The sequence below is a fragment of the Pleurodeles waltl genome, chromosome 2_1, assembly GCF_031143425.1.
Source record: "Pleurodeles waltl isolate 20211129_DDA chromosome 2_1, aPleWal1.hap1.20221129, whole genome shotgun sequence".
NCBI classification, from domain to species: domain Eukaryota; kingdom Metazoa; phylum Chordata; class Amphibia; order Caudata; family Salamandridae; genus Pleurodeles; species Pleurodeles waltl.
In genome coordinates this window covers 469,051,042-469,063,936 of record NC_090438.1, presented here as the reverse complement: position 1 = coordinate 469,063,936, position 12,895 = coordinate 469,051,042, and the positions used below count along the sequence as shown (strand labels likewise).

General features: G+C 42.0%; 1 protein-coding gene across 1 annotated transcript in view; it reads left to right on the top strand.

The window, feature by feature from the left end:
- The window catches only part of SLC25A53 (solute carrier family 25 member 53), a 77,961-nt gene extending 69,615 nt beyond the window's left edge, over nucleotides 1–8,346 (top strand). The window contains exon 2 of the mRNA XM_069206266.1: nucleotides 7,304–8,346. Within this exon, the coding sequence (XP_069062367.1) occupies nucleotides 7,322–8,212 (891 nt within the window). The 5' untranslated portion in view covers nucleotides 7,304–7,321 and the 3' untranslated portion in view covers nucleotides 8,213–8,346. The remainder of the gene's footprint in view (nucleotides 1–7,303) is intronic.
- The last annotated feature ends 4,549 nt before the right edge of the window (nucleotides 8,347–12,895 follow it).

Below are 12,895 nucleotides of genomic sequence, written 5' to 3'. Positions count from 1 at the left end.
TACATCAAATGGGTGGAGACCATGGGCTCACCTATTAGCCACACCCAATGCCTCTGGAGTTGAGACATCACATATGGAATGCTGCTATTCCTCAAGATGAAGGCATCATGCACAGAGCCAGGATACCTGGCATTCACATGGGAGATGTACTGGTCTGCCAAACACACCATCTGCACATTTTGAGGCAGGAGTCAAGTGTGGGCTTGGCCTATGTGTTATAGCCCAGTGGGCCACGGACTATTTTTGTGTGGACATTGTGCCTCATTTTGTATATATTGTATATATTGTACATACTGTTAATTTATTTATGTACGTATATCTGAGGATTTCTAATATTACACAAATTTGACTCCATTCCTTTTGTCCTTGTGTTATTCCTGAGGGTTACAGGGAATATATGTAATGTTTTTGCATGTGTTTGTGTGTATGGTGTTGGGGGTGAGGGTGGGGGTGTTGCGTGTTGCATGTGTGTCTCACTCTCTTTTTCCTCCCCTCTCCCTTGTGTGCTAGGTGCAGTACTCACGTGGTCGTCGTCGCTGGCGTTGGTGCTCCTGGTATATGAGCAGATACACCAGCATGGGGAGGACCTGCAGCTCAGGATCCATGGCATCCTGGTTCTTCCTTGAGGGCTGAGACGTGAGTGGTTTCCCTTCAAAGTACTGTTTCTGCCGTGCTTTTGATGGCGTTGGTACCGCCCCGGAAAAGCTGGCGGATGGGCGGGTTGTAATTCTGTGGGCAGTACATTGTCTTCCACCTGGCTGTTGGCGGTTACCGGCGCGGTGTTTTTTGCTACCGCCATGGCGGTTGGAGTGTTAAAGTGGCTGTCTGTGTTGGCGGTTTCCGCCGTGGTCGTGATTCCATTTTTGGTACTGCCGGCCTGTTGGCGGTATTACCGCCGCCTTAACACCGACCACCAGCGTTGTAATGAGGGCCATAGTGTCTTACATGGCTCAAGCTTACACCCTAGAGCTCTAATTAAGAATATTCCATATGGTGAATTAATTTGTAGCAAAAGGAATTGCTCCTTGGCAACTGATGTGGATCTTCAGTTTGAAGAGGTTAAACAAAGATTCTATAGGTGAGGATATCCAGCAAGATTTGTTGAGCAGGGAGCAACCAGAGCCAACAGTTTATCACATACAGATATTTTGATGGATAAATTACCATTGACGTAGGATAACTCAGACGTATTAAGGATGGTAACTACTTACAGTAAGGAAAGCAATTACATTAAACAGATTTTCTGAAGACACTGGCATATCCTGTTGAGTGATAAAGATATCTCAGTTTGGTTCACTGTGGTATTTAATTTTAACTTTTTTGAATCTCCATTTTTACTTTTCTTAAATCGAACTACGTGTCCCAGAATGCTACATTTTGAGCTGACTGTGAACTAGTATTTACTGCATATTGAAGAAGGACTCCCCAACCGTGAACAAGACTCTTCGGAGTTGAAACACGTAGGTATTTGTTGGCGGTTAACAGCAGAAACGGAGTGCAGTAGTTTTTCTTGTTTTGGAATCATAATTTCAGAAGGATTGGTCTACCTTCAACCACTAGCACTGACAGCTTGAGTGCATCGCGTCTGATTTATGAACATTTGTTTCAATATATCTATCTATCTATCTATCTATCTATCTATCTATCTATCTATCTATCTATCTATCTATATATTTATATCTACACATATATATATATATATATATATATATATATATATATATATGTATAGTTAGATAGAAATGGGGTCTCTAGTTGGCAGTTGTTTGCTCCCTGTCCAAGTAGGGACCCTCACTCTAGTCGGGGTAAAGGACTCACACAGCTAAGATAACTCTTGCTCACTCCCTTGGTAGCTTGGCACGAGCAGTCTGGCTTATCTCAGAGGCAATGCGTAAATAATTGGTACACACACACACACACACACACACACACAGTAACACAGTGAAAACACCACAAAAGTACTCCATATCAGTTCAGAAAATAGTCAATATTTATCTGACTAGAACCAGAGCAAAACAACAAAAATCCAGCATACACAAGTAAAGATTTCACTTTTCAAAGGTTTATGTGAGTCTTAGTCCACAGAAAACAATGGCTGTATCTTTTTAGTACAAAGTATCTGGGATGTGTCAAAAACAAAGAGATATGGGCCGCAGGGGAGGTGAGGTTTCTCAATAAGCAAAATGATGCATCAGTTCCTTACTGTGCAGGGGAGGTGATGTGTTGATTCTTTCCTAGCAGGTGAGGTGATGCATTGATTCCAAACTGGCAGGGAAAGTAATGCATTGATTCTTTCCTGGCAGGAAAGTCAATGCATTGAGTTCTGGACACACAGCCTCTGATCCTTATTGCGATGGGGGATGGATGAGAAATTGATGCCCAGGGACAATGTGTGGAAAATTCAGACACGCTATGATGTTGGAACTGCTGTGAAACAGGCACTGCATCGAGTCTGCAGCCACAAGACAGGCACTGCGTTGAATCTCCAGCTGTGGGACAGGCGCTGCATCACTTTTTTAGCTACTGTGCATCGGTGCGTTTCATTTCCTCCTTCAAGTCACCAGCTTACACTTCCAAGGGCCCAGCTACTGGAGTTGGCACCACTTGGCAAGTCAGGACTCTCAGCAGAATAGCCCAGGTATTGGCAGATGAAGTTGAGAAAATGTACATAAACTTAATCATACACCATAGCTGCTAGGCATCTGTTTATCTTTATTATGTTGCCATGTGCTCGACAAACCTCCTGAACTTTGATAATTGACCTTGTGTTCGCAGCTTTGGGCTGCAATCTGCTTATCGCTGTAATTTACTTGTTCTAACCGTAGTTCCGAGAATTTTTGTGCTTAATCAGTAACTGCCAGAACAGTTTCGTACGGGTCGGTGCCACCTCCTGCCAGCTGCATCTGTACTTTCTCCCACCACACATGTATCCCTGAAATATTCTGAAGGCCGCAGAGGACCTTGAATACGCTAGGGGTGGAGTTGTCCTCTGACTAAGCAGTTTTTTGTGTATATAAGGTTGGGTGCCCCAGAGTGAAGGGGCAGCCTCCGTAGGATAGTCACTTGACTGTCCTGGGACTCTATTAGCTCGAGCTATAATCCATGTAATAAACTTCTCTTTATTCCTCCAGTTGGTGACTCCGCTTGATTTTTGTACTCTCTGCTAAACGGACCCTGAGGACTAGGGTGTCCCTCCACCGCTGGGAAGGAGACCCCGGGTGGGGATTCTATCTTTCCTGGTTCCTCAAAGTGTTTGATGTTCCTGCGACTTCTCAAGAGGCGATAAGCTCAGTTGAAGCCCTTGAAGAACCTCGGAAAGCAGGATGTAGAAAGCAAAGTCCAGTCCTTTTACTCCCAGGATAGAAGCAGCAAGCAGCACGTCAGCACAACAAATCAACAGGCAGAGTGGCCGTACCTCCTACAGCATCCAGCTCTTCTTGTGGCAGAATGTCCTCATTCCAGAAGTGTTCTAACTATGTGGGGTCAGAGTTCCAGTACATATCTGCCTTTGAAGTAATCAAACTTCAAAGAAAAGTCTTTGAAGCATACAAGAACCTGTCTTTCCTGCCCTTGCACCGGACACACTCCAGGCGGTTGGAGACTGCTTTGTGTAAGGACAGGCATAGCCCTATTCAGGTGCAAGTGTCAGCTCCTTCCACCACTCTAGCTCAGGAAGACCCACCAGGATATGCAGGGCACATCTCAGCTCCCTTTGTGTGACTGTCTATAGTGAATTCACAAAACTCCCAACTGTCATCCTGACCCAGACGTGTATTCCACAGGCAGGGAAAGGCACATTATGGTTAAGCAAGAACACGGCCATTTTCTAAAAGTGGCATTTTAAAACTTACTACTTAAAAAAGAACTTCACCAAAAGATGTATTTTGAATTTGTGAGTTCAGAGAACCCAAACTCCAGACCTATATCTGCACCCAATGGAAAATTACACTTAAAAGATATTTCAAGGCAATCCCCGTGTTACCCTCTGAGAGATCATCCTTGGAATAGCGAAAAACAAATTTAGCTGTATCTCACTTTGGGGACATGTGCAACACACCAGTACATGTCCTACCTTTTAAATACACTGCATGCTGCCCATGGGGCTGCCTTGGGCCTATCTTAGGGGTGACTTACATGTAGTAAAGAGAAGGTTTGGTCCTGGCAAGTGGGTGCACTTCCCAGGTCGAAATCGCAGATTAAAATTGCACACAGGGACACTGCAGTGGCAGGTCTGGGACAGGTGTACACGGCTACTTGTTTGGGTTGCACAATCAGTGCTGCAGTCCCACTAGTACCATTTGATTTACAGGACCTAGGCACACGGGTTTTGCCCTATACTAGGGACTTAATAGTAAATCAAATATGCCAATCATGAATATCCCAATCACCAATACAATTTAGACAGACAGAAATTGCACTTTAGCACTGGTCAGCAGTGCTAAAGTTCCCAGAGTCCTAAAGCCAGCAAAAAGAAAATACAACACAGAGTCAAAAACAGGAGGTCAGAGGCAAAATGTTTGTGGATAATTCCACAAAAAGTGCCATTTTCATATAAACAGAGACACATATGTAGATATGTATTTGTGTGTTTAAATTTGCCTATATATTTTTTATAGTACTAAATATTAGTGGAATTTACTTATTTTAGTTTATATCAAATGTATATATTACAATATTTAACATCTACTACTTTAAATTGCATTTATATTAACAAATCAATATTTTGTTGTATATTAATATTTTTTAAAGATGTTAGTGTCAGTGCTATTTTTTACAATATTTTTGTGCTTACCATTAAAAGTATGGGTTAACGATATTGTGGTAAACAATATTTTTGACACAATATGTATATCAACAATATTGTTTACCATGGTATGGTGTCAGTGGTCCAGGCCTGCAGCACCTATTGTGCCTCCCTCTAAAATAGCCTATTAAAACAAGTCTCAGGCCTTACACTGCAGCCTGTAGTGCAGTTTTAAACTGTCATTTTGAGCAGCCAAACTAAACCTTTTTCCAGGCCTTAATGTTCCTTTGTAATACTTATAAGTCACTCCTAAGCTACACTCTAAAGGCTCATGGGGCAGAGTACATTGTATTTAAAAAGTAGGATATGTTTACATATGTCTTACATATCCTGGCAGTAACAAACTATCAAAGTGACTTTTCACTTTTGAAAGGCCTATCTCTCCTCTTGACTTACACTAAATTACTGTATTGCTCTTGAATTTGGGATTGGGAGCAGGGAGAGATATGCTGTTTACTTAAATAAATTGTAATTTAAAATCCTTTTTAATGGTAAAATTAGATATTAAGTTAGATTTCTAAAAACTTTCAGAAAGTTGGCATTTTCTTTTCTCAACCAGTTGTGCCTTTTGCCAGTGTCATAGGACACATGACTGTAAATGACTCTGCTGGTGAGGTTTGCGTATTGCTTCCAGGCAGTAATGCAAAGTGGGCTGAGGTGTGGACACAATGGCCCATTCTGGTAGGATAATTCTCAAAGCGATATACCCAGCCTCACTTGTACTTCAAGGGTCTTTGCCTCCCCCACTTGTACTTTAAGGAGCTTTGCCTCCTGCACACGAAAAGGAATCTGACACCTAACCTGCCATACATTTTGTCACCCCAGACAGTCTGGAGTCTTTCGGGGGTAAGGGGAAGATCTTTGCAGAACGAGATGTTGGGGTAGGACATGGAGCCCCCTTACACACAAAGGCTGGCACCAGGTACAAATATTGGAGCTCCAGAGCCACTCATGAGAACACTCCTGAACGTATGTTATAGACGAAGGAGTGTTCTGGAGTCTAAGGACTGCCCTACCGTTTGAAGGACTGCCTTACTTTCTGAGATGGAGGACTGGACCTTTTTGCCCTCATCCCATGCTAACCAGCGTGACTACAAGGGTCAGTTGGCTGACCTTCTGTGTAAGTTACATAGACACAAGTTTCATGGGCCTCCTTGTAACTGCCCAGCTGACCTGCTGCAACAGACCTGTCTGAACCTGCAACTGGACCTGCCTTACCTGTGCTGGCCTCTGCTGGAGTGAGTCCCAGATCCCCAAGAGGTTCTTCCCTAGATCCTGGACCCATAGCTGGCATCAGAGTGTACTCGTCCTAAAGAAAAGGTGAAAAACCTGAAGTTTGGGTTCCTTGCAAACCAAACAGGCCAGTTTGGGCCAAGAATCTGCTGCTTACAATGACTGCCAAAGCGAAGGTCCACTGATGACTGATGACTTCTGCGGTGACAGACTTGTCCACAACGTCAGACCGGCTCTACGCACTACAGTGACAACCATATGCAACACCCTACCTACTTTTCTCGCTACAGCGACCACTGTCCATGGCGCTCAGCCTGCCTAGAGTCTCCTCCAACGTGAACAGAACTCTTCCAGCCAGACTTTGAAGGTAACTGTTCAGCAGGACTATCCTGGCCCTTGTATCCAAACCACGTTCTGGTGAGGGTGGCCTGAACTTGTGGCTTATCCCAGCTCTAGCACGACCAGATAAATGTAAGAGTACATTGTGCTTTCAGTCACTATTTTTACTAAAAGCTTTGAAACTGAATATCTCCGCTTCTTCTCGTTGGATTTTGACATTCTGGTAGCATTTAATATATTAAAGTTTACTTGGGATTTATCTTGAGTGTGTTTTCACAGACATTCTGTGTGTGCTACGTGAATACTTTAAAAATTGCCTCTATTTTAAGCCTGACTGCTTTGTGGGAAGGGACCAGAGGGTTAAGCACAGGTTAATTTAGTGACGTCTGTGGTTCATCCTGTTGCCTGTGTGGGGCTTCGACTCCCTGATCCAATAATTCAACCAGTAACTCAGTTTCTTACATTCATAATACACTATAGTGGAGTAATGTTACTTACTTGTGAGTTAAAGGCTTTACAAGTGTGTCTTTATTGCAACTTAATCACGCCTTTTGCCCATGTAAGTAAGATTTACAGAGGAAATGGCTTTTGGACTAGAGCTCTAAATGATTATTCCACATCGGTTGCTTGATGAGATTTTAGGAACCCTGTCGTCTTCACATTTGTTTTAAAGAAGTAAGTGAAAAGAAATCTACTGACTCCAGACCTTCTTAAGAGTGAACGACCGCAGGCCCAAACTGTTACTATCATTTATTTTTAAGTTGTTTTTCTGTTTGAACAGTGGACTGTTTCCATAACTGAAATATCTATAAATGTGAAAGTGAAAATTTTTCGATAGTCTAAAATTGTGTGCCTAATTAGTTAAAATATATTTTTTTAAAGTTAGAAACTGTGTATTTTATACATTCGTATTTTTTTTAATTTCAGACTCGGGGTGTTTAAACAATGAAGGCAGATGTAAATGATAACGGCAACAGGACGAATTTGATATGGAACAAAACGAGCTACACTATTGGAGCTGCCTCCAGCTTCCTCTCAACTATTGTGACCTTTCCCATCTACAAAACCATCTTTCGACAGCAGATTCATGCATTTTCCATGAGAGCGGCCATGCGACAGCTCCGTCAGGAAGGCCTTCGCAATTTCTACAGGGGTGTATACCCACCACTAGTGGCAAAAACAATCCAAGGGACATTGCTGTTTGGCACACATGACAGCTTTCTTCACTTGTTCTCAGGAAATCTCTCTGGGCCTTACAGACTAAAGGACCACTGGACCGCAGGCTTCTTTTCTGGATCTGTTGAGGCATTTGTCCTCAGTCCATTTGAACGAGTCCAGAATATTATGCAGGATGGAAGGAAGGTTACCAGTTTTCCAAATATCTACAGCATATTACGAGAATTCAATTCCTATGGTCTGAAAGAAAGTCTGACCATGGGCTACTACCGTGGGTTATTTCCGATTCTTATAAGAAATAGTCTGGGAAGTGCCCTGTATTTCTCATTCAAGGACCCATTGCGTGATAGCCTGACAGAGACGGGCTTACCTATCTGGCTGCCTGCATTTGTGTCTGGCAGCATTAATGGTATGGTGACATGTTTGATGCTATATCCTCTCAGTGTCCTCATTGCCAACATGCAATCACAGACTGGGCCTCATTCCGTCAGCCTGCTCCAATGTATGAAAACCATTTGGGAGTCAAGAGGAAGGAGGATATCGCTTGTTTACCAGGGTGGTTCTCTCATAATCCTGAGATCATGTGTGACATGGGGTCTTACAACAGCTATTCATGACGTTCTTATAGCAAACAAAGATCAAAAGAATACGAAACAGTGAGGGATATTGTCACTTCAGTGTTTCATGAACTATTATGATCCTATGTTGAATCGAATTTGTGGTCAGTGGTCAAACATCAGGCGTATCGACTTTTGAAATATCACTTCAATAAATCTTTTGGGATTTCACATGCCCACAGTTGCAGATATTTAATTCATAATTACACTTCTCAAACTGATATGTGGTAAATAATAGACTAAAGCTGACATTAATTTACACTTTAACCAACAAACTTTGCATTTCATCCCATGTGGGACAACAATATTGTTTTTAGCAGTTACTCTGCATAGTTTGACCTACTGCTTCAGACTGTTTCCCATTCCTGACCACAGTATTGATTATGAAGGTCAGTGGATGAGCAATGATGCAATTCAAACACATATGAAATCTTATTTGTCAACTGAGAAACCAAATTGTAACATCTAAATTATATTTTATTTAAAACTCAACATTGCATTCTCAACCTGTGGTCTTATTTTTCATATTTTACAGTATGGTTGTGGACAGTGGTGGCCCCTTCGCTACGCAGAGGAGCGTCAACCCCACTAGCGAGCAGCAACAGCTGCAATCCTTTAACAACAAAACAATGATAAACTGTTTATTATTGTTTAATTGTTAAAGGGGTGGGACCAAGGGAGATGACGGGGAGTGCACTGTGCACTCCCCTCAGTGCTCATGTGTGTTTGGCCAGCCATCTCGGGCTGGCCAAACACACATGCGCACTGTGCTCCCTCCGAAGAGAGCAGGCACAGGCTCCCAGTCTACCTGGTAGCACCCTGGATGGGCACTCCAGCCATTCATAACGCTGCGCTGAGCAGTCTCAGGGTTGGCCACAGGGAAGGCTGGGAGCATGTGCCTTCCTGCAGTGACCAGGAAAGAGGAGCGGCACATGTTTTTGCCCCCCCTCCCAATCTGTGAGTGCCTTTGATGTTAATCAGGGTCAGGATTTCCACAATGCCGCCGTCACGCACTGCCCGCCTCTTTACCATGCAGCGAGCCACGACTGGTTGTGGAGAGCTCACACTGTAGGACCATCAGCGTGGGCAGCCTCACAAAGCAAGACTTGAGGAGGTGGGAGATAGGTCACAGCAGAAAGTTGATTTTAAAGTAAAATATACAAAATCATACAAAAAGGTGCATTTTAAAACATGGTAATTTATTAAATATGAAAGACAGGACACATTTATGTTAAAAGGAGCAGTTTTGCATTCTTAACTAATTAAATTCACAAAAATGATCATAAATGGGGTGTTTTGTGAAATAAAAAAAAAATCCATCAAATATAAATACAATGGTGTTTGAAAACTGTATTCCATATATATATGATGCATGCCATAAGGGACTGTAAAGTACATTTACTTTCATAAAGTCGGCTTCCTTTTTAAGAAACTCTGAAAGTCAGGTGGACAAGAGAGGGAGAATCTCTTGAAACATATCTCAAAACTAAGTAGCAGTACTGAGAAAACTTTGAGGCCAATTTATGTTTTTGGAAAGAATACTTAGAGAAAAAAAAACGCACAATAGAACACAATCCCAAAGTATGCTTACAAAAATATGGACTGTTTGTTTCGCTTCAGTGTGGGCCCCTACATTCCCTACACTGTAGGAGGTCCAGCAAAAATATATCCTGATGCCATTGCCAATTCTGACCTGGATCTTTGTATGTTTCTCAGGTGGCTTTAATGAATTCTGCGTATTAGCACTTGGTCTCCTGCACCTCAGCCCTATCACAAGCTTTTGCATTTGGGGCCTAACATCAAATTTACCATCGGGACTGAGACTGTTGCAGGCTGCGTTTAAGACATGCCAACCACCTAATGCAACTGAGATGGACAGGCAACCAGTGAGGTGGTGCATACTGGTGTCAAGACTGAATTGAGAAGTGGCGTAGGCCAGACAGGTCCCACATTACAGCTCAGGGGTCCAATGCAGCTGCATCCAACAAGCAGCAAACCCCTTGCATTAACCAAAGATATGACTTTTTGAGGGTGAGAAGAACCTGCCAGGCAGAATCCAATGCCAACTGACAGTTCCCTATCTGTTACATCATGGTTGGCATTGAGACACCATTGAGACATTTTGCACTCAATGTCAGCTAGCTTTACTATTGGTGACAACATGTTTCTCCCATAAAGCACTTGCATATAGGAGACTTAGCCCATATTTATACTTTTTGCCGCAGTTTGCTCAGTTTTGCATCAAAAAGTTTAGCGCCAGCTTGGCACCAAATTTATGGAATGGCACAGTCCAGCGCAAAGGGTGCGCTAGCGTAAACAAAATGGCATTAGCTGTTTGGGGGTGGCGGTATGGGAGAAGGGGGTTTTGCACCAAAAAGTGACGTTAGGCTGGTTAGAGTAAAAAAAGATGACTCTAACCAGCCTAGCATCATTACTTGATGCAAAACCGTCCATACCACATGACACCTGTCTTATAAAAGACAGCAGTCATACCTGTCACCCAAGTGGCCAGCACAGGGGACAAGGTTCCCCTGGGCATGGCCATGGCACCCAGTGCCATGCAGGGGGGCCCATTTCAGGGCACCCAATGGCACTTTAAAATGTTTTCAAAATATTTACCTATACTTACACTTGACTGTGGTGTCCCTCTGGTGTGGGTGGTGGTGTTCCTGGAGCTTGGGGAGGGCACCTGTGAGCTCTTTCCATGGTGTTTGACCATGGAAATGGGTCCACAGGTCCCCTAACGCGTGCCCAGACCCAGGCGTTAAATAATGGCACTAAGCAGGCTTAGGGGGTTATTCCAACTTTGGAGGATGTGGTAATCTGTCCCAAAAGTGGCGGTAAAGTGACGGTTATACCACCAGCCGTATTACAAGTTCTAAAGGATATAATGGACTCGTAATACGGCTGGTGGTAAATCCGTCACTTTACCGTCACTTTTGGGACGGATTACCACCTCCTCCAAAGTTGGAATAACCCCCTTAGTGCCATTATTTAGGCCCGCCTCCCTCCCATGCACCATTTTTGCATGGGAGGATCAATAAGGCGCTAGGGCTTTAGTGTAATTTTTTGGATGGGAACAGCCACCTTGAATCTCATTGACGCAACGTGGTTTCACGCATCCAAAACATGACTTTAACTCCAATATTTTGGAGCTAGACTAGTCTAACGTCAAAATATAAATATGGAGTTAAGTTTGTGCTGAATTAGCGTAAAAAAATGACCCTATTTCAGCACAAACAGAGTATAAATCTGGGCCTATGTTAGCAAAATACTGTCAGAAAACCAAAAGAGATTGAAATGTTTCTCATGGAGAAATAAAATTACAATTAGATAACAATATAATAGTTTGCAGACAAGTACAAGACTGCACTGTCACACTAAGCAACATGAAATTTGCTGCTAAGCATCATTTTACTATCTAAAGATATTGGTCTGATCAACACTTGGCTTACTTCTGAATGCCAGGATTACTACAATAGTAAATCAAAGCAAAATCTTGTGAATCAGCCCAACTTATTAAGGGCATGATTTGTGGAAAGTTAACGCTGCCTTTACGTAATTTTTTGACGCAAAAACGACACAAACTTACAAAATATAATAATATTTTGTAAGTTTGGGCCACTTTTGCATCAATAAAAATAATGTAATTCGGTGTTACCTTTTCATAAATCAGGCCCCAAGTAGCAACATTCATTCTTTAATGGTCACTCTCATTAAAACTGCCAGATAAATTCCAAAATCTGAAAACTTAGGAAGAAAGATTTTGACATATTTCACACAAGGCTCAGGTTTCTAATTAGAACAACTTTGGAGATTGAGTACATTACCCAAATACAATTGCTAAAGATTTCACATAAGGCAATGAGGCCAAATCTTAAAAGCATTTATGAGTATGGTAAGTAGTACTGCCGTAGCACTCTTACGTACTCTCACATGCCTTAGCGAAGCGGGCCCAAAATGTTCAACTCCCTATTAGTATAAATGCAAACGTATCAAAGTCATTGTGTATGAATCTTCCCTGAATATTTCAATTTCATTCCCATTTTACATGTGTTGGGGACCTATAAGAGTACCTAAAAGAGTGATAGTGGAGTACTACTTTATATACTCCAAAATTCCTTTGGCAATAGGTTTAAATTTGTCTTGAAGAGAAATCATGTAACTTATATCCAGTTAATGAAAATGCTTCGCAATCAATTCAGCAATGTTTTCTCTGTGTCCTACATGTGCTGTCATCATTTTCTACCTATTCTCATCTATGTATACCGCCCTTGTGCCCCACAGTGGGTGCAATGGTAACAAGTGGCTCTTCGCACAAGAATCAAAGAAAGAAATCCATAAGGACTACAAATAGCAACCATTATGCTGACAGCTAGTCCAAAATGATTGATTCAGCTTTATGGTCAATGCCGAGAACTTCCGAAATCTTCCAATATAAGTGTTCTTAAATGTTTGAGTTTTGTGTACAAGTAATATTTGCATTCCTATTTATTTTAGAGACACTGACAAGTTTTAAATGCACTAATAAAACTCAGGGTAATATACTAAGGATACCTGAAGCACAATAAGGATTTTTGGCTTCTCATTTTGAACTTATTTTTTATTACAAAATAATAATACATGTCTAAGACTTTATAACAAATGTTATTTGCATTTTAGCATGCATTCCTTGTTATATAGATTTTCATGAAATAACTATTATATGCCTTGTATGTGCTCCTTT